General features: G+C 58.1%; 6 protein-coding genes across 6 annotated transcripts; 2 read left to right on the top strand and 4 right to left on the bottom strand.

Annotated features, from left to right (window-relative positions):
* Nucleotides 1–1556: 1556 nt before the first annotated feature.
* Nucleotides 1557–3612, bottom strand: GGTG_11701 (hypothetical protein; the record flags this gene model as incomplete). Its single annotated transcript, XM_009229592.1, has 2 exons — nucleotides 1557–3200; nucleotides 3376–3612. The coding sequence occupies 2 exons, from the start codon at nucleotides 3610–3612 to the stop codon at nucleotides 1557–1559; spliced, it is 1881 nt and encodes a 626-aa protein (XP_009227856.1).
* Nucleotides 3613–3733: 121 nt separating this feature from the next.
* On the bottom strand, nucleotides 3734–8439 carry GGTG_11700 (hypothetical protein). Its single transcript, XM_009229591.1, has 4 exons — nucleotides 6860–8439; nucleotides 6267–6532; nucleotides 5700–6141; nucleotides 3734–5640 (listed from the first exon to the last, which is right to left on the bottom strand). Exons 1-4 carry the CDS (start codon nucleotides 6873–6875, stop codon nucleotides 4814–4816), a joined length of 1551 nt encoding a protein of 516 aa, XP_009227855.1. The 5' UTR covers nucleotides 6876–8439; the 3' UTR covers nucleotides 3734–4813.
* A 1809-nt stretch (nucleotides 8440–10248) lies between these two features.
* GGTG_11699 (hypothetical protein) lies at nucleotides 10249–11271 on the bottom strand (the record flags this gene model as incomplete). Its single annotated transcript, XM_009229590.1, has 3 exons — nucleotides 10249–10280; nucleotides 10330–11069; nucleotides 11213–11271. The coding sequence occupies 3 exons, from the start codon at nucleotides 11269–11271 to the stop codon at nucleotides 10249–10251; spliced, it is 831 nt and encodes a 276-aa protein (XP_009227854.1).
* A 1571-nt stretch (nucleotides 11272–12842) lies between these two features.
* Nucleotides 12843–13823, bottom strand: GGTG_11698 (hypothetical protein). Its single transcript, XM_009229589.1, has 2 exons — nucleotides 13691–13823; nucleotides 12843–13604 (listed from the first exon to the last, which is right to left on the bottom strand). Exons 1-2 carry the CDS (start codon nucleotides 13814–13816, stop codon nucleotides 13167–13169), a joined length of 564 nt encoding a protein of 187 aa, XP_009227853.1. The 5' UTR covers nucleotides 13817–13823; the 3' UTR covers nucleotides 12843–13166.
* A 2759-nt stretch (nucleotides 13824–16582) lies between these two features.
* Nucleotides 16583–18476, top strand: GGTG_11697 (hypothetical protein). Its single transcript, XM_009229588.1, has 3 exons — nucleotides 16583–17122; nucleotides 17228–17379; nucleotides 17463–18476. Exons 1-3 carry the CDS (start codon nucleotides 16891–16893, stop codon nucleotides 18411–18413), a joined length of 1335 nt encoding a protein of 444 aa, XP_009227852.1. The 5' UTR covers nucleotides 16583–16890; the 3' UTR covers nucleotides 18414–18476.
* A 44-nt stretch (nucleotides 18477–18520) lies between these two features.
* GGTG_11696 (hypothetical protein) lies at nucleotides 18521–19851 on the top strand. Its single transcript, XM_009229587.1, has 2 exons — nucleotides 18521–19203; nucleotides 19266–19851. The coding sequence occupies exon 1, from the start codon at nucleotides 18723–18725 to the stop codon at nucleotides 19143–19145; it is 423 nt and encodes a 140-aa protein (XP_009227851.1). The 5' UTR covers nucleotides 18521–18722; the 3' UTR covers nucleotides 19146–19203; nucleotides 19266–19851.
* The last annotated feature ends 1209 nt before the right edge of the window (nucleotides 19852–21060 follow it).

Raw genomic sequence — 21060 nt, 5'->3', positions numbered from 1 at the left:
GCAAGGACAGCCATCTGGTCGTACCCGTCCAATTGGATAAAATTAGAGGCACTCCTCCAGGAGGGGACTGTAGCACTGTGTCACTGTACGCGTCAGGTACCAGTACATGGTCCACACTCACACAACCCCCAGGTCCCGCACGCCCGTTTTGCCGAACCTCGAGGCTGGAATTGAGACAGGCATGCAATTCATTCAGATTGCGGACATTGATGCTGCACTGGCTGCTTCGCTCCTCGGGTAGCTACCCATTGTGTGTCCCATCCCAACAGATCCAAGACATAGAGAGTGGATGCAGAAATCCGACGAGGGCTGCGTGTTACCGCAATAGCGCAGCTTGCAGCCGCGCCTCCGCAATTAGAATAAACACACAGACGGAAACAGGGCAAGAACCGGACGGACGAAAAAAGAGTCTGGCTGGCTCCGACTGTCTTTTTTTTTTTTCTCTTTTTTTTTTTCGTCAGTCCCTGTCAAGTGTCGCTCGGGGCCACGTGCCGCCGGCGCCCGGCTGGTGAACTGGCAAGACAGTCACCCGCCAGTCACTTGTGATATCATATGTGCCGACGAAGAAAACACACAGTTGACAGACTGTCTGTGATCCTGCCTCGCTGTCGTTCATGCACGCCGAATTTAATGACCCGCGGGGGCCGGGTGACTTGCCCTGCCTGGAACTGAGGGGATCATGTCCCTACCACACCGGGTCCTAAACCACAAAAAAAATAAAAAAATACAGATGCAGGCTAGAGTAGGCGGAATGAGTTGGCCCCCAGCTGCAGACTCGACCGTTTCGGGATAGCACAGGCAGGTGATGTGCACCACCAACATCTGATCCCTTGGAAAAAAGAAACGAAAAGAGAGAGAAAAAAAAAAGAATCCCCGCACAACAACGCATCCCCTCCCGTTCCATCCTGCTTAAACGAAGAACACGTCGGCATTTTCCCTCCCCTCCCCCTAGCGTCATGAATCGACAACCGACACTTGTGCTGTCTCAACACAGGCATCTGGAAACGGGCCACTAACCAGAAAACCCGTTTGCTTCACCTCCCAGGAGCAAGTAAAAAGCGAAAACAAACAATTCCGGCGCGCATGTATTCCTCACATGCTTCTTGGTGCATGCGGCAACCTGTAGCGGTGTAGATCCAGGGGTGGAAATCTCGTGGGCTGGGAGAGCCATGACAGCAGGGCGGCCCTAGGCGAGCTCGGTCCTCATTCACGGGTTAGGGTTGCCAACAGGACAAGCCGAACCACTTCCGGGCGTAATCCCGGCTTCAAAACCACGGCGGGCATCTCTCGTCGGTGCATCATCTTCATGGCTTGCCGTTTGCCTGCATACCCGAGTAACTAGCCAGCAAATAAAGGTCGGTGAGCTCGACGACGTGGGAAATGTTTCTACAAACCATCACCAGGAATCCCTTGCACACAGTAAGCCCCCCCACCCGCTTGCCCACTTACAGCTCACCATACATAGCTAGGTACGTAGACAGGTAGATAGACAACACCCCTCCCCACGCTAGACGGCTAGCGGCCCTAGGCACCAGTAACATACGGCGGATCCAGCATCAAAAGGCGTCCGCCACCAGCACCCCGCCGCCCCAGACCTCGACGGCCCCCCACCTCTGCTCCCGACAGATCCGGGGCCCGCCCGCGCCGCCGCCGCGCCAGGCGCCCGGCTCGTCGAGCAGCACCTCGACGACCCAGCAGTACCTCGCCGCCGCCGCCGCGGCGCGCCACAGCAGCGCCGCCTCGGCGTCCTCGGGGCCGCGGGGCACCAGTGTCGCTAGGAGGTGCAGGTCCAGCAGCTGCGTGAAGACGAGGCCGTAGACGGGCTTGTTGCGGCGCGTCGCCGGCGCGTTATCGCCACCCCCTCCCCGCCCGTCATCATCGTTGCGGCCGTGTTGGCCGTAGCGGTTGTGCCCAGGGTCTGGGACGACGTGGGGTAGGTTAAAAATAGACCGGAGCGTCGGGCCCAGGGGCCGTTGACTGCTGCCACTACTACTGCCGCCCCTGCCCCCACCGGGGTCTCCCTCGTACCGCGGCGGTTGCGGCGGCGGCGGGCCGTCCTCATGCTGGCGGGGGTGGTGCTGCTGCTGGCGGCTCTGCTCCCTCGGCATCGTGACGGGGGAGTTGGTGCCGTTGAGCAGCATGACGAGCGGGCAGCCGTGCTCGGGCGACCGCGAGACGTGCCGCAGGCGCGAGGCTAGGAGCTCGAGCATCGAGTGCGCCGACTGCTTGTCGCGCCGCCGGAACAGCGCCGTCATGAGCGCCGACATGTGCGTCACCAGTATCACGTCCGGGGTCGTCGAGATGGGCCTCGGTGCCGCCGTCTTGTCGTTTGGGACTGTGGTCGGGGGTAATGTTGGCAGAGTTGGCAGCGTTGGCAGCGTTAGCGGTGTTGGAGGTGGAGGGGATGCTGTCCGTACGTCTGGGGGTATGGTTGAGCTAGGCGGCGGTGACAGTGACGATGATCTAGATGACGACGGTTCCTGTGTTTCGGCAGGCGGTTGGTGTACATCACTCTGATCGGCGACAGGAGCGCCCGCGGGAGAGTGCGGTGATGCTGGGGGAGACGAGAGTCCCGAGGAGCTCGAAGACAACGAGCTCATTTCATCCTCGCTGTCCATAATCTCCGTCCTTTTTGTAGTGGCTTTGGCAGTCGGGAGTTTAAGCGGCGGAGACGAGCGTTCGACAGCCCCATCCACCGCTGCTTCTGATGCCGGAGAGCTTTGTTGACCCTCGGTAGCGATGCTACCCGGCTCCAGTCGCGGATTCTCCTGCAATGTAGTTGTCGCATCGGCAGGGGTGTCGCCAGCGCCTGAGCCTGCTGCTCCTGGCGCTACGGGCGACGGCGACGCGCCCGCGTCCACAGGAACGGCCGCCTCGGGGACCAGATCCTCCTGCAGCACCTCCCACAGCCCCTCAAGGTCGAAGACGCGCGAGATGGAGATCTGCTCCAGACACGACCGCGCGACGGCCCGCACCCGCGCCGGGTCCTCCTCCCCGCCCGCGAGCCGCAGCCGCAGCAGCAGCATGTCCGCCTGGACCTCGAGCACTGCGGAGAGCGTGGGCAGCAGCGCCGCCATGTCGAGTGTGGTGATTATCATGGCCCGGGGCAAGGGGGCCGCCGGTGTGGTTGTAGTGGTGGCGGCGGTGGCACCATCCAGCTGAGCAGCGACCAGTAGGCGAGCAACAGTCTGCAGACCAATCTACAGCACATCATTGTAACGGGAGCCACGAGCAAGCAAGCAAGCAGGCCCCATCATCAAAAAAAAAAGTCAACAACTCTATTCCCACGACGACGACCCCCGATCAAGCGAAAACGAGAGAAACAAAGGAGATGGGGACGCTCCGTTCAATGAACGGGACCGTTGTTTCCCTCACCAGCAGTCCAAACTCCTCCTGCTCGGCGCTGACGCCCGCCACGCAGCCGCGCTCGAAGCCGCCGCCGGCCAGGACCTCGTCGTCGATCTCGCCGCACCCGGTGGCGAGGTTGCCCCTGCTCAGGAGCGAGTCGCGCCGCGCGGCCTCGCGGCGGTGGAGTGTGAGCCCGTCAACCGGCGGCTCGGGGGCGGGATGCGGCTTGGCCTGCGGCAACGCCAACCCCGCGTCTGGATCCATCTTTACATGCGATGGGGCATGTGGCCGTCGAGCAGGTGTGGTGGTGCCTGCTGGGTGGTGCTGCGAACAGTTGGTGTGCTGAGTGTGGAAGTGGAGCACTGGCGACGACGTCGTTGGCAGCCTCACGTGACGCCGGGCCAGGCAGCTTCACCACCCGGCCAGAATCGGACGTTTGAAGACTGTTTGGAAGAGGAGGACCAAGCCGGACACATGTCATAATGATGGTTGATGTATTGGGGACCTTGATTAGGAGCTGGCTGGCGATTCTTCCACGGCCCTTTCGTCCCAATCGGCCAACAGAATCACATCGTTCACGCCAGCAACACCTCGACATGAAACAAACCCTAACGCGATGGCTCACTCTTCGCTCTCATTACAGGAAATGTGGGGAGAGATACGAAAAGGCTCCCCAAGGGTGATAAAGACAAAAAACTGAGGTAGACCTAAGGAGATACCAGCCCTAGCGGATAATAGCCCATGAGGTTTTTTTATGACGAAGCTGGACCAGCAATCCCTTCTTCCAAGTGTGCCAAGAACACATGACTGAAAAGAAAACTAAACGAGAAAAGGAAATAGGGCTTGGGTGCAGAGGAATGCTCTACAGGCAACAAGGCTAGCTGATTCTGCAGCTTGACAGTCGAGGAGCGGAAACGATATGTCAGCGAAGCAAACAAGAAGCTACTTCCGATGCCAAAACTGGACCGACCCCAAAAGTTTATACATGAACATTAGTGCCCTAGCGCGAGACAGCAGGTGACCCCCCCATTTTCATGATGAATGTCCGTAGATCATGATATCTCCGCAAAGACGTCTCGGCTGCGCCAAGAAATATGCATGTCCTGTAAGATGGTTATCGCGCAATCGGCGCGTGGGCCGAGTAGGAAGGAAGCAGTTTCTACTCCGGTGCATCCGGTGTCGACTGGCGCAGAATCGTAAGCCACCGACAGGCTCTCAGTCGGCCCTAGTGTAGCGGATTCTCTATATGGGCGTACGAGGCGCAATGTGGAAGGTTCGGTGGTGAATCATTGCTATATCGGATATGTTGCGCTTGTGCTGAGGATCAACAAGCAGACGGCAGCGGCGAAAGGTGGACGGGATAAAAGACGAGGCATTGACCGCGTCAAGAACAACTCTCCTGAGCAAGGATCGGGGGTCCTAGTTTGACGGGCCGTATCGGGGTCCGTGGCGTACCGAAGCGTCCCTACGCAGCGGTACCGGGAAGAGTAGGGGAGGGGTCGCCTCCAGAGGGTCGTCCTCGCCGGCCACCCTTCAGGGACTTGACACGAGCCAGGAGGCCACCCCCCTGCCTGGGAGCCTGGTCGTCGAGCGGCGATGGGGCGCCGTTGGAATCGGATGTGATCTTGCGCTCCAGAGGTGGCATGGGGCTGGTGGGGGACTTGGTCCTGACATCGGGCCGCCGGACGCTGAGCTCGTCTTCGCCGCCCCTATCGCCGTATTCGTTGAAGAAGGGGTTTCGCTCGCCCCTCGAGTTCTGTACGCTGGAAGAGGTTTGCGCACCATAGGTTGTCGGCGAACGGCGGGCTCCATCCGGGTTCGTCATGCGACCACTGGGCTCAAAGTCACGACGCTTATCGCGGTTGATGCCGCGGATCCGCTGGGCCAGCGACTTCTTCCGCTGCAGCCCGTTCTCCTCCTGGTTGGCTGCCATCTCGGCCTCGCGGCGCTGGATGACAGCCCGCGCCGCAGGGGTGCCCTCGAGAAAGGTCGAGGTTCCCAAGCCCAGCGACTCATCGCCGTGTAGAATAGAGCCCCGGCTGGTGGGATCGAACACAGGCATCACGCGGCTGGACGAGCCCTGCTTATCGAGCGGAGAAGCGTATTCCTTGAATGCCTCTTCGTTGGAGTTGCCCATGAAGGTGGCATGGTCGGGGCGGGCATTTACGGGTCCAGATCCTCCGAGAACGTTGTTCAGCGAGTCCTTAGGAAACGCCTGCATGGGAGCACGACTGCTGCCCTTCTTGTTGCGGTGGGGGTTGAGGGCATCGAATGGACCATCATGGTGGAACACTGCAAGCGGATGTTAGTCGCGGAGGCATGCGCGAATATTGTTGCGGGCTGAAACCTACGGCCAGTGCCATAGATGCTGGTGGCATCCAGTTGGTCGATGATATCGAGCTTCCGGCTGGGGGGCTTCGTCTTGTCCTTCGAGTCCCTCGAGCGGTGACGGCGCTCACGCTCCCTGCGTCGCTGGTCACGAGCTTTCTTCTCCTCGTCCGTCAACGTCTTTTCCTTATCAGCGCTGATGACGGACGACTCCGAGTTGCGGCGCGGGCGACGCTCGCCGCGTCTCCCAGGAGAATTCGAGGAGCCGCTGTGGCCAGCGCCATGCATCCTCCGTGCCCTCATGGCCTCCTCCTGTGAGCGGGTGGGACGGTGGTTGGGCGGCGGAGGACCACGTCGTCCTGGCGGAGGCACGTTCTCTCCGCGAGCACCGGGCGGCCTGGGCGGTCGCGATGATGGAGGTGGCGGCGTGCCTTTTTTGGCACCGTCGTCGAGCGTCAGAGCGTCCTGTTGGAGGGAGCGAGCAAACGTCGCTGGTCAGTGATTGAAATGAAGGATTGTATCGACGCCAATTGTGCGAGTGAGGGATGTGGGCATGACGAGGAAATATTGACAATCTAGGTCAAACATACAAATATTTCTTCGGCCGTGGGAGACCGCTGGTCGGTTTTGGAATCCATGTCGTCGGTCGAAATCAACACACCCTGGGACTGCGACTGGGCGGGCTTGTTTGCAGGATCGAGAAAGGGATTTCGCGAGGTGGGACGGGGAGGAGGCACCGGGTCGTCAAAAGGCGAGGCCGGGCTCCGGGGAAGGTTGGTGGGGGAGACGGCGCGATTGCGGAATGGGTTGTTGGATGAAAGATTGAGTGTCAATCCCGATCCCGCAGATCGGTGGCCTAAATCAGAACGGAGCAGAGGATTGGGGGTCAGCAAAGGGCAACTAGAGGCGCGCGGCGGCCTGATGATGGGCGTGATAGGGGACATGAAACAGCAATCTCCTCTACATGACACAGCAGGCTCGACGGCCAAGTGGACCAGAGTGATGATTCCGATGCCCAGCGAATCATCCAAACTCTCTGCCACACTGTCCAGCCACCGGCCGCAGTGGCTGCATAACGGCAAAACAGGGAACGGGGATGACGGTTTGGCGCTGTGGGCAGCCAGCGTCATTGGGCGTGCCGTTATCTCGGCCGCGCAATGCATCCCTCTGCTCCTGTACTCACCTTGGTGATCCGACATCTTATGCAGAATGCCAGCGGCAGCGACAGACAATAAACAGCAGGTCAGGTCTCGCCGATGTGATGCGCCCCGTTTTGCGGTTGCGTCTCTGCTGTCAGGTGGACAACAAGGCCGAACCAAGTACACCCGCAGGCTCTCAAGAGGAATGTCTCGATGGCGCAAATTCCTGTCGAATTTGCCCCGGCGTCATACCATAACAAACACTGGCTCTCCCGCCCGTGCTTTGTCCGACCGCGCGCGGCGAGCCCAGGCGAAATAAAAACGGGGGCAACCTTGACTGCTGTGGGCTGGGGGCCACGTCGGGCCTGTTCCACGGCGGACAAGAAAAAAAATCAACGAATATCGGCTGCGCCCTGAAATGGAGGGGCAAAGTCGTGCGACCCTGCGGCGCGAAAGATGCTTGTGCTATCGATACCTAACCGGTAGGGCAGAGGCGGCTGGTTTGGTTCCTCCGGCTGTGCCTTGGTCGGCAAGGCTTCGGGGTCCACGCGGGCGGAGGGAAGTGAATGCAATGGGTTGGCGAGGCTCGTCGGGTTGGGCTTGGTGTACGGTTCGCGAAGGACGCCCCAAGGTGGATGGGAATAAGACAATTAGGTGTCAAAGCCAGCCGCAAGTTACTACTCTTCACTTGCGAGTCGCTCCTTGGGGGATGCCAAACAGTGATTGCGTAGTCGCGAGCTGGTTCCTGGCACTGCTACAATTTCTGGAGCGGAGCAATCTGGGAAGGAGCACGGGGTGAAATATAATAAAGAATGACGGTTGAAGACAATCCGTCGCCCTGGTTTCGCTCGGTATCTTCCTTTGGCGTCGTCGACGGCGAACGGGAACACGGACGTGTTACTGTGCTGTCGCCTGTGCTTTCGGCGAGGCTCAGGGCCACGGTGCGAGATCGGGGGGCGACGTGTTCGAGTGGACAAAGAAGGCCGGGTCTGGGAGTCGGACAGGGTGCGGGCGCGGGGGCCAGAAAAGAAGAAATAGGCGATTATGCACGCGAGAGGTAGTGATGCAAGTAAAGGAGGGAAGAAAAAGAGGAAGAAAAAAAAAGTCTGGGGATGCACTGGCGGCGTGCGAAAGGGGACCGACAGCCCAGAAGAGGCGGCGTCAATCTCGACGATTCTCTCTCGGATGCGCGACTCCCCACTTCCAAGCTGCGGAGCCAAAAGGGGTGCAGATTGCAGATGAGCAGGAGAGCAATGCGAATTTGGAGGCCCTTGGCCCGGCTGGCGGCGGCGGCTGGGACTATTTTCCCCTGTCCTTATTATTGTTTGCTCGACTCCCGCTGCCGCTTCTCAGTGCATCTACTCTCTTTTTCTTCTTTTCTGGTTGGATTGGTCGTTGCGACCCAGGGCAGCTGGTCCGGGGTGCCGCGGTTGCTGTTCAGGGTCCAGTCCGCCTGACCCTGCTTTTTCTCCGTCGCGACAACCCTTGCTGGGTGGTAATAAAGACCTGGGCTAGGGCGCTGCTGGTGCTGGTGCTGGTGCGTTTGGTTTCCGCATTTCCCGGCTCCACGCAAGAGCCAAGCGAATATCAAATTTGGCGGGTGCTGAAAGGGGGCCCGCCTGCGGGGACGGCTGATCAGGAAGCAAAGGCGGGGGTTTGCTGGTGCAGGCTGCCCGGCCGTTTTCTCGCACTGCGCTCAACTGTGCTCAACGCGCGTGTCCGTGCCGTCTGGGCCTTGTGTGAAGCGCAGAACTGCGGCCCGGCAGCGCGGCAGGAAGCGGTCAGACCGTCAGGCAGACAATCCGCCCGCTGTTGGGTCCAGTAACGCCCTTGACTCGACTGGGTGGCTGGCTGGCACACCCACCACACTCGGACTGCACGGCACAAGCTGCACGGCACAAGTCCAGCTTCAGGTCGGGGGGCGGCGGAGGACGATGAGGGCACAAGAGAGCAGAAGCACAGGAGGGCACAGGCACAAGGGCGGCGCCAGCCCTGGCCCGGTCGCTTGGCGGGTTATCGGAGATCTTATATGGACTGCGAATACGAAGGCCAGCCCTTGTCAAGGGAGGTCGTGTCTGCTGTGTATTTTACCTGTGCTGATATCACCTGAGAACACCTGGGGCAGACACTTTCTCCGTCGCCAACAACCTGCCCAGTTGAGAGCCGGACTGGGGCGGCTGGGCTGTCTGCTTGTCTAGTGCCGGCGACTCTGCGTCGCAATTTGTCTGCTTCGCAACCCGTCTACCTCGCTCGCTGACGTGCGACTTCTTGTGCACCTGTCTGTCTCGGCTCTGGTTTTTTGTGTGCTTACGGCAAAACCCAGGTCCCAGGGGAATCCTGGCCACCCAGAAAATACCATCATTCAAATGGCGTTCCGCTATAGCGGCCGCCACTATCGATGGGACTTCGGAACGGTTTTTCAGGGGAATGTTCCTTCCGATTCTCCCGCAAATCACCACTTCTTTCCTTCGCTTTTCCATTCTCTGCCCCTGAGCCATGCTTAACCCGATTCATGCCGCCATGATTGGGCCTGAACAATCGGTGACATCAAGAAAATGGTCGACGGAGGCCCGAGTTCAACTGACAACGGGCCCCTGCGGCAACTTGCCAAGAACTCGTGTTCCGTCGATCCCTCAGATAGTGCCAGCCACCGCCCCAGTGGTCCGGCCGTGATCGATAGGTCGATGATACCGTTTATTCCTTTGAGATCCAAACGGTTCGTGTTATCTGCAGGCCATCTGTGATGTGGTATATTTGGGACTCTAGACGGGGCAGCCAAGACTCCCACTCATCCCGGCACGTCTCGTCCTTCGTGTCTCTGCGCGACGCGAAGAAGCGAGATGCCTTGAGAGCTAGTGCCATGGCCGTCTAGCGCCAAGGGACGACGGCGATCTACTCCGATAATATCTCTGCTTGCGGATCGCGGGCTTTGGGGATCTAGCGCGTCCCATCGTCCTCCTAGCCTTTGAGCATCCGAAATAGGAATGTGCAGCACAATCAAGCAATTCGAATGCCGTAACATCATGCCCCGCCAGCACCAAGACCCCTAATAATATAATAATCACGACCTTGGGGTGTCCATGTTGGGAGATTGGCCCCTGGACAGAGCGGCCGCCCAACTGTGGAGTGTTGGCTCCTACTATTATTAAACATGTCCCAGGCTGCCCGACCTGGCGCGTTTTCGTGTGCAGAGAGCTACCCCAGCTCTAATGCTCCGGCGGCGTCCGTGCCATCCATCCCCTGCTTCCCCCGCTTGCGCCCAAAAGGGTTTGGCCGCCAGGGGGCCTGCCAGCTGCCGGAGAAAGTCGGTGGCGGGCTAAGGGACCACCGGTTTTCGAAAACTGTCCGCGACCTTGCCCTCGACGTCTCCAATCACGGACAAGTCTGGCAATCGAGGCACTTGGCATTAGCTGTGGCTGGGTTGTGGCGCTAGCTAGGCCTCCCTCCTAACCGTCAAGATGCTAGCTAAAAACCCCAAGAAAATGAGGTACCCCGAAATGTGTTGATATCTCACCAGGGCAGACACAGCGGGGTGGGCAGGCCGTCGCCCAGAGCGGCAGGGGCCGTGCCATGCCCCGCGGACCCCTCGGCGCCCAGTACTTGCCCGACCTGGCCATGTCCGGCTGGGAGGCCCACTGTATCAGGCTTGCTGCCGCCTCGTCCAGCGGCACGGCCGTGTAGATGTCGACGTTAGCTTCATTGCCTAGTTGGGACGTAGAGGTGGGGGCCAAACAGAGCTCAGCCAGCAGCATCAACGCACCGCCGCCGTCATCCCAGAACTTGTCGAAACCAACCACCTTCGCCATCTCGGTGTGCATGAAGCCCGGGTGCACGATGGGCACCACCACCTCCCTAGCCCTTAGGTCTAGGCTGAGCAGGCGGCCGACCATGTTGGGGCGGTCTTGCTGGTATAGTGCGCGTGGTTGCCGCCCCCTCGCCCTCGTGCCGCAGCGCGACGCTCCCGGCCTCGGACGACACCAGCACGAGCTTGGACCCGCGGCCCAGGAAGCTGCTGCTGCCGCCGCCGGCCTACGCGAGGTGCTGCACCACGAAGATGGGAGCCAAGGCGCTAATCTTGTACATGCGCACCTCCTCGTCTTAGTCGAGGCCTTCCCCGTCCAGGTCCTGGGTCGTGAAGCAGCCCGCCGAGATGATCTGTGTGCGGTAGGCGTGAGGGTGCGTAAGGGTGCGTGTCCCACGTCAGGGTGCGGGATGGAAGTCAACTCGCCACTATTCCCAGCGGCCTCGCCGTGCCTGGAAGCTGCTGCACGATATCGTCCCCTACATGGCCGTTGATGAGGTCGACGTTGACAAACCAGTGGATCGCCTCAGGGAACCCCTTGGGCGTCTAGCCGGAGCGCGCGATGGCATAGACCGTCTCCCCTGCTTGGACATACTGCTTGACCAAAGACTCACCCAGGCCGCGGATGCCGCTGATGATGAGAACTCCGGGCATTTCGAGAGTGCTTCGAGGGCGGCTTGGGTCAGTGTTTTTTCTGCTCCGTTGATTCTCCTACTGTGTTCTCGTTCTTTTACATTTAGAGATATGCGTGGTACCTCTCTCAAACAAAATTTGAGCTATCAAAGCTGCGTGGTCCTTATCGTGCTCTCTCATGCTGCCGAACTGACTACAGTCGGGTGGGATGAGTCATCAGCCTACGCACGGGCCTGCAGCCCACCTTATGCACTCTTCGTAGCGCTCGGCCCTCCGGGCCTTAGCCTAGAACAAAACACCGCACTTTTCATCTCCAAGCACGCTCATTGGTTTTATGGCGATCCAGGCAGGTCACATGGAGTGTCAGCCTCCTACCTTGCCTGCATAGAACGATCAATTAAAGCCGAGAAAAGCACCATCGCGAGCCATCCTTGGTGTTTTCACGGTTGCGTCAAGACCTCCCCTAAACCACTCCACCAGTCGCATCGCTGGATCTCGCGATAACCTCACCTCGCCGATCCATTAAGCCCCATCCCAAGCCAACTTATCCCATCCTTCGTTGGATTGCAAAAACTCTTTTTTGAGTCGGATCTGTTTGGTTTTGGACTTAATTTCGGACACGCCAAATTTTGCCCCGCCACAGCTTCCACATTGCCGCTTATAGCCCTTTAGGGTATTTCCGAAACCCTCCTTCCGACCGTCATCAACCTTCCAAAATTCGCCAGAATTTTGGAAGTTCCAAATCGCCCTTGGAAGCTACATACCTGCCACATTACGCCGACTCAAGTTACCCTCCAAGCCACCGGGCGCCGGTGCCAGACCTAACACGCTAATCCAATTAGCCGACATTTGATTGACCTCCAGCCGACGACAAGCTAAAACTTTCTTTCCCCACGGGAATACCACACGCCAGCTCCTTCCTCTTTTTCTTTTGCACATCCACGCATTCCATCACGTTATTCAAAACTTTAAATCACCACCTCCGCGCCGAACACCTTCCCTTTCGCTCCGCTGAAAAGCCTATACTTTGTCATTCCTTCTCCCGGCTAAGGTTGGTGAGTATTTTGAGCAGGCCGGGAAGGAGGCTTCGAGATTTGTTGAAAATACCGCTTGAGGGAGAAAACTTGTTTTTTTCACATCCACGGTCACTCCCCAGAATTTCTCTCCACGACACATCAAAACCATTATCCTGGGAGGATCTGTCCAGCTCCCAATCATCTCCATCGCAGGCTGTGTGAAGCCTATTTGCTTTCTGTCAATTTGCGGTCCAATCCTGTTCATCCAGCTCATTCCTTTTTTCTCTCTCTCCTTCGTGAATCCAATCGTCGCTCTCTTCGCTCCTAGTCTTTGGTGGCGCCTCAGCATTGGGGATCCGCTTCCACCGCACTTTTCATCTCCAAGCACGCTCATTGGTTTTACTACGTAAACGCCCACGACCCTCTGCGTCATCACGTACACACAGCCCAAGTCGTCACCCTGCAGGCGTGGCATGTGTCTGACCGCCGTCCACAGACTACAGACTGTATATTCTTGTTCTCCGAGCGCATCTGCAAACCCCACCTCTGTGTTACCAGTATATCGCATCGAGGTATACGTAGGTCAGACATCGACCTGAAAATTAATCATGGATTACGAACCAAAATACTATTTACAGGCCAGCACGTTTGCGCGCAAGACCAGAATGAATACAAACTTCCAAACTTCCAAACTTCCACCAACCACCAGCTACGTGTGCTATTCCATAAAAGCCGATGATGATCCTCCCTAAGAACCGCAAGAAAGAATCAAGAGAATGAAAAGCGACACCAAGCCCAAACAGAGGGGAAATAAGGGAGCGAATGTGCCCAGGATGTCGTCCCGGCGCACAGCCTCCTCCGCACGCAGCGCCATCAGCAGCCCCTGTCCATCCCGTTCCTTCAAGCGGCGATGGGCACGGGGACGCGGGCGGCGCGTGTCAGCTTCTGGTTGGGGTTCCCGCCCAGCTTGGTGATGGCGCCGTCGATGAGGGTGGTCATCTGGCCGATGCTCTGCTGGGCGATGCCCTGGCCGATGGCGGGGATCTTGGACACGACGGCGTCGCCGAGCGCGCCCGCCGTCTTCTTCTGCTCCTTGAGCGTCTGGATCGCCTGCTGCGTGGCCCCGATCTGGTCCAACACCTGCGTCTTGCCCGCGATGTCGTCCGTCACCTTGGTCACGGCGTCGATGAGCGGCTGCTGCACCGACTGTAGGCTCAGTGCGTCCTGCAGCGACAGCGCCTGCGCCCCCGTGATTTCCTTGGTCGCCTTGTCCATCACCTGCTTCGTGTCCGCCGACGACTGCAGCAGGTTCGCGGCGCTGTTGGCGTCGCTCAAACCCTGCGCACTTGTTAGTTGTGCTTCGGTACTACCTTTATGGGCGCAGCCTTTGCCACCCTTCTTTCCTGCTTGATGCTAGTACTCACTGTAATGGTGATGTCAAGCTTGCCCAGAGCGTCTTGGACCTGCTTGATGGCTGTCTGCAAGACCGCTACCTGGGCGAGGCTAGCGCCGACCAGAAGGGCGTTGATGGCGATGGTCTTGAACTGCATTTTGGCTGGGGTGGCTGAAAGAAGCGAAGTGGAGGATCAATGTAAGCTTGAGAGATGTATGGTGATGAGTAAGCCTGTGTCTGTAGGGCAAGCCTCGTGAGTGAGATTCTTGGAGATGATTCTGCTCTGCTCTGCTCGTGCGTGGTGCAGAGTTCGACGATTGCTTTTCTTCATGGGCACTCGACACGGTTTGTATTAATCCACACCACGGCCGCGAGAGCACAGAAGCACATATGCAAGAGTAGATTCAGCAATGGGACGACGTTGCCCGGACGTTTACGATTCGTTCCTTCACTGCGTGAAGCCCTCGTGGACTGCCGACACGGAGACACGGCCTTGAGGCCGATGGGATTCGTGAGATGCGAATGGGCGCTCGAATGTGCTCCTATTCTCGTGCATTCCAGGTCCGTCTGAACAAAGCAACCCGACCAGCCAAACCCCGCCCGAAAGAGGCAGATCGCCAAAAGTCCCTTCGCAAACCAGGAAAGTGCTGCTGGATCAACTATCTCCTGTCTGTGCTTACGCTGTAAGAGCACGGACATGGAGGTGTCTGTATGGCCGCGCGCCCGCGATAGGCTCGACAGGTTTCGCAGCCGGCCAGAGGTCTATGAGTCGTTTCCTGGAACGACGGCTGACGCCTCCCTCCGTCCGAGGGACTGACGTCGACCATTGGCGTGTCACCCGGCCCATTTGTTTCCAACATTGGGCTTGAGGATCGATCGGGAAAGGTGGGATGAGACGACAACCTCCATTGGACAGTGATTAGCCTCCAGAGGGGTGCGCCTGGTGTCCATACGGAGACGATCTACTCGGATACGATGAAACAGCAATGTTTTCATTAGACTTGGATGGATGCTAAACGAGGAAACTGCAAGAATAGGGGAACAGGTTCCGACGCCATGGGCTGGCAGCACTGACGCGAGCCATGGTCAGGGGCCCGAGGCTGGAAATCCAATCGCAGATGCGGCCCAGAGAAGATTCGCAGCCGTCTTCTTTGCATACCCATGTTTCCAACCCTGGGGTGGGGCTTGATCTTAGCATTCTGCAACGCTTTTATTCCCCCAAAACTCACCGTAACGGTCGACGGTAAAACCAACATCCAAGGGATTTTCTCCGATGATCTCTCATACTTCAAGGAGTCAAATTAAGTTAGCACGGCTATGCTCTGTAGTTATCCACGCCGCTCTGACAGTGCTGGTTGGAGGTTGCCGGAGCCCGAGATTTTGACTCAGAGAAAACTCGTCCCATCCTACACTTTAGGCGATGCACCATACGAACAGCAGGGACCACTCTGTCCGGCAGGGTTCCGATTATACAGTTGTAATACGGGTAAAAGACCGTTTTTAGCGAGATAGAAAGGCTTTGTTACGTTAAGCCATCCTACCACCTGCTGGTGCTCATGTAGTGCTTATATGGGCATGCACTTAGATATCTACCTACCTACCTACCTACCTAGGTATCTACCTATCTACCTATGCTGGTGGTATTTAAGATTTCATCCCGTTATAACATCAATTTTTACGATGTGGTTGAACAGCAAGATGACCTCGGTGCTTCATTTCTGATATCTTTTTGCTGGCGTTCAGAATCCCACGACTTGTTTCTCACATCTCTCACAGAGGATAGGTCTGTTTTGTTCTGTCTCCCCGTGTCTGGTATGACAGTCACTCTGACAGCAAACTCAAGGTTAACCGTCAACATCGAGCCTTCACACCGGTTTCCATGACTTGCTTGTTAGCCTTATAGCGCAGCCAACACTCAGCGTCATTCGGCCTGGAATCCAAGGCAGGCCGTGCCTGTCTGCCTGACCAAAACGGAAGGTACAGCTAGATGCAGGTCTAGGTAGTGCATGACTGAAATCTGAACTGACCACCACCACCACCGCCATCGCCACCATGCATCTGCGGGCACTGCCCCACCCACTATTGCATCTCTTCGTATGCCTCCTCATCTCCTCACTACCCTCTCCTCTCTCGCTGTCTCTTCCACCCTCGGCCGACTGCAAAGGCAGCCAGTCCCGGAGCAATGAACCGAGTTCCCAGGCCTCTCTAGCAGCGATTGGCCACCCGCGAGGTGGGCCCATGTTAGAGGTCTAGACTAAGAATCCTACTCGGTTCCGGTCTAGTCTCCCTGTTTTAGCATACAAGCCCAATCAGCCAACACCACAAGGCGAGGTTTGTCCAACACCAACGGCTCAGCCGTTTCCTAATCTGGTGTGCTCAGAACTCCTGTCGGTACACTGGGCGTTGAGATTCCATTGTTGCGGGACCGAATGTCGTACAAAATTCGGAGTTCCTGATCCCAGGTACGCCCGAACTGTCGTGTTTTGCTCCGAGGTTGCGTGTTAGCCAGCTCCGCCCCAATCCTGCCACACACCTGTGCCTGCCCATTTCGCGCGCTCGCCGCAAAGGGGGAAAAAACATGGTCGCTTGCGGTTGCACCACGGCAAAGGCGGCAGCAGATTGATTAGGCGCCTGAGCCGTGGGGGTGATGGCGACACCTTCAAGCCCCCAATCGGCCCTGTTGGTTGCATCCAGCCTCGGCTCGAACCGCTGGGCAGGGCTGTGCTAGGCTGATTGAGGTGTTCAATGTCCCCCCCAGTCCTGTTGTAAGTGGGCTATGTAGCGTCTTGGCGCGCGAGGACGTTGGTGTAGGTCGGCCCGCCCCGCAGGTGACAATTCGGGCCAGACGAGGGCAACCGGCCCCCAACCGGGGGCGCCTCTTTGCCGCCCTCGTGTTGGACCCCCAGGTGGGATTTTGCCGAAATCCGTCAGGAGCCGCTCGCAGCCTGTAGTTAGGGCGTGAACCATCCAGGCGCGCTTATCTCCTCTTTGCTCGAAACCAAAAGGGAGATAAAATGTGGCTCGGCTTCCTGCGAGCGGCATGATTAGCATTCGGGTTGATCCTCTTGGGGAGACGCGACCTGTTTCCAAGCCGAGCTCGTCTCTCACAAACGCATAGTTGCATGTCCATCTGCCATGTCGTTGGTCAGACATTGCTGAGTCCTGCAGCTGGCCGAGGAGACATTGCCTCGTTTGTCTACTTCTTCTATTTATGTGCTCCTGATAGCTACAATGCGAATCTCGCGGAATCTCCTGCACGCCTGCTCACCGAGCGTCCCGATCCTAGGTCTGCTCTGCCTACTGCTGCCTTTTTGTTGCGCAGGACCGGCCTTCACCAACACCCGCTACCACATCGTCCCCGGAGTCCCCTTTGAGTTAAGCTGGACTGGGAACGAAGGCCCGGTGACGGTAGACCTTGTGTCAGCCGTCGAAGATCGCACCGTTGTGGTGCAAAACGTAGCAGGTAAGATCTACACCTGCCATCGACGTGGCATAGCAACAAATTCTTCATCGTGCACTCCCACGGTTGGAGACACGCAATATCTGGTCTAACTGTGGGAACCTGCAGTCAACGACTCTCGCACTTCTGTCATCTGGACGCTGCCGAACAGCGTGCCTGCAGGGCAGTACCTATTTCGGATCAAGGACGCGGGGGGCGGTTTAGAATATTCCCGAGCGTTGGACTTTAAGAAGACAGCAAACTTATCAACAACACTCTTTGTAGGTCTTGTGGTGCTTTTCCGTATTTCTGGGATGCTCCACGAAAAAAAAGAGTTGCCACTGACTGGAGACCACTCAAAAAGACGGATCCCGCACCGAGCCCGACTGCCGGCGCCTCGCACCTGCCCACCGCTAGGAGCACCGCAATGCCAACGCAAGCGGCGGACACGGGCCTGAGCACCGCGGAAAAGGTGGGCATCGGGATCGGCGCCGCGGCAGCGCTCCTGCTGCTCCTGGTCGCACTCCTCGTCTTCCTCTGCTGCTGGCGGCGGCGGCGGCGGCTGCAGGAGCAGCGACGACGACGACGGCACTACCAAGAAGCAAGAAGCAGCCACCGCCTTGACGCCGCCGTCCGCAGCTCCAAGGCCGGCTCGGCCCAGACGACGACCTCGACGGCCTACACGGCGACCGACATCGCCTCGGACTGCTCCTGCTGCTCGCCGGTCGCCTCCACCACGTCGCCGCTGCCGCCGTCGTCTCAGGACCCGCCCCTGACGAGGATGCCCATCCTCTCCGGCGCCGGCGCCGCCATGGCGCCCCTCCGCACGGGCGGCGTCGTGGTGGGCACGCCCACCACCACCACCACCACCAGCCCCTTGTCGGCCGTGGCCAGGGCGCCCAGGGCGCTGCGCGCGCGCGGCGCGGCCGACGGCGGAGGCTCTTACTCGCCGCTCCCCGCGGGGGAGAGCGTGGATCCGTTCGAGGACGTCATCTCGCCCGTGACGCCCCAGCTCGCGGCCGCAGGTGGCTGGAAGCAGCAGCAGCGGCAGCAGCAGGGTGGCGAGTGGGTTGGCCGCCCCCCGCCGCCTGCCGGCAGGTGGGCCGGGGGCGGCGGCGGGCAGCGGTCCCTGGCGCCGCTGGCGGAGTTGGAGACCGGGGCCCAGATGTACGTGCCGCGGGTGGAGGACGCGGAGCGGCCCTGGAGCAGGCGCGGGGAGGCGTGGAGGAGGCAGCAGGCGGTGGAGAGTCCGGTGCTTGGGAGGGCGCGGCTGGATACTCCCAGTTTGTACTCTCAGGATGGCGGCGGCTTATGAGCGGGTTAATTTGCGTTCTATTTTGTAGGGGAAAGCCGTAATTTGGAATACATGAGTATGTACTACGGTTTTGTCCCTTCCAGTTTCTTCGATCTGCAGTGGGTCTGGCCCACTAAGCAGGCAGTGATCAACAACTATTGCCCCAACAAAGAACCGACTCCAAGCACTCAAATGTCGGGCAGCCACCAACCAACCTCGACCCTGGACCTTCAGCAACCCCATTTCTCACTAGGTATCCATCTGTAATCGTAGTCGCTGTGCGGCTCAGCCTCGCGCCTCTCTTCTCTCCTCCATGGTCCCGTTGGAAAAATGAGCCAGCCGCCTCACAACGACCTCGAGGAAGGTGAACCTGTCCACTGGAGATGGACGTCGCCTTGGCTTCTAGAGATCCTCCGACGCGAACGCCACCGGCCAAGGGCGGACCGCAACGATGAGCATCTGGGTGCCATGTTCGACGCGGCTTCCACAGGCGACTTCAACCGACTCAAGGTGGCCTTGGTGACCCTGACGCAGTCCCGTGAGCAAATCGATGCCAGCATGCTCCACGAGCACGGCGGTTGGGACCGCCATGTGACGCCGTTGCACGCGGCCGCGTCTGGTGGCCACCTCGACGCTGCCACGCTCCTGATCGCGCTTGGTGCCGACCTGGAGGCCTCCGTCGGCCAGGCCGGCGATCGGTTCACGCCGCCCTTGCTCCCCATAATGAGGCTGGAGCAACGATCTGAACGTTGAATATACTGTTTGACCATGGTCTAGGTGCCAATGAGCGATTGGCTGACAGTGAAGATCGGTTGGTGTGCATACAGATCTCTCATCTTCTAGAAATGGGGCATATTTCTAACACTGAATTAGGTCCTCGATGCTCTGGAGGTTGGTTATGCCAAGCTTGCCAAGAAACTTATGAAGCGCGGCGCCATGCTATCTGAGAATCACTTTAGAAGCCTCGAAAGAGTAGTCAGAAGCAGTCAGTCCGCTGAAGCTCCGGATTTTCTTGGTAGAGGAGTAAGGCACTGTGACATCCGTCACTGCATAGAGTCGCTGAGAGTATAATCAGAGCATCGTGACAAACCTTGGCTAGGAGGCAACGTTAAAGTGCGCTCGAGAATAGCCCAGTGCCCTTGCAGAGTGCCAGTGTAACAGGTCAGCTCTCCACATCATTGCTCAAGTAATCGAGGAGGGTTGGGAGGCTTTCATGGCGTGGTATTCGCATCACGTAGGAACATGCGTGGAGGCTCCGCGCATCCTGATAGAAAGGGGCACTCGTCTCGATATTGTAGACAACCATGGGAGGATCACAAAGGACGCATTCCAGCAAAAGGCTGGGTATATGTATGCGCAGCTGGACAAACTTTAGGAGGCAAGCGTGAATTACCGAGCGAAGATGATTGACTCCAAGACCAAGGCAGTGAAGACCAGCAGACCGAATTCCACTCAAGTCCAAACAAGGAACCGAATGCATCCCGAGCAGTCTTCAGATCTCAGATACCGCAACCACCCAACTGTGCCCCTCACTGTCCCTAAAATAGCACGGCCTGTCGGATATTTGTCGTGGTCTCGAAATCGGTGGCTATGTTGGCGGCCTGGTGGACTTTTTTTTGGTGCTAATTGCCTGGCTGTCTGGGATTACGAAACTACTAGACTTGCGTCGGTAGAAGGCGGGCTGACGCCACGGTTGTGAAAAGGCCCCCTGAACAGCCCGACTCCAGCAAGCAAGCCGCGGCCCCAACGGGCCTGCGTATGGAGAGGCACTTTTAAAGATGCCGACAGAGGTCGAGGGACTCAAGGCTATGATGCCAGGGACTGGATGGAAGGGAGCAAATCTTGACATCTGGATTAATGCGGACGCACTCGGGAATCGGACAAGAATGGTATGTCGGAGCTGCGTGTCGACAAGAAGGTAAGGCCTGCAGACATGAAGACAATCTTCTCCGAGAAGGCTTATGCGGGGGTAGTAGCATTAAGCCCCAGATAAGGCCCTAGTTGGCAGTTCCCCCAGGCAGACAAATTCGGGTAACAACACTGCACCACGTATGCTATATAAAACAGCACATGAATGGTATCTAACTTTTGGCCGAAATGGTTTAGAGCACCTTCCTTGGCGTAATACCGGGTTATATCTGGAGGTGTGGATGGAGGAACAGTGGAGGCCGAGCGACGTCCTGGGGTGGGATGGGGGCAAGATGTTATATATTTGCACAAGCACCAACTCTAGAAAGCCCATTGCGCAAAGCTTCTGGTGGCCCACAAGGAGACGGGTGGGTGCATAGCAGGGCCGATGATACGCGGGGCGGTAACGTGTGAGTTCGGTGTTGGAATATAAACTCGCCTGCTTGACGAGACAAAAGCGATCTCGACGGCCCGGGCAAGTGGAGGTAGACAGACAAACACGGATGGCGATGGGCCGCACAGCAAAGAGCAGAAGGACAATAGGCAGCCAAACCTAGCAAGCAGTTTGTATCTCGGCATCGCCAGGGTTGATGGATCTGGAAACGCAGGAACATACTGGCAAACATTTGCTCCGCACAGACCCATTCTTGACTAGGGGGTAGGTTAGGATGTGCCGAAAGGCAAGCTGATGGGTTCTCAGGTTCTCTTCACATCATCGTCAGATACTATTTGTATTCGCATTTTTCTCACACTTGACCTC

The sequence above is a fragment of the Gaeumannomyces tritici genome (genome assembly GCF_000145635.1).
Source record: "Gaeumannomyces tritici R3-111a-1 unplaced genomic scaffold supercont2.7, whole genome shotgun sequence".
Classification (NCBI taxonomy): Eukaryota; Fungi; Ascomycota; class Sordariomycetes; order Magnaporthales; family Magnaporthaceae; genus Gaeumannomyces; species Gaeumannomyces tritici.
Note: the sequence above shows the minus strand (reverse complement) of the source record. Positions and strands in the feature narration are given on the sequence as shown.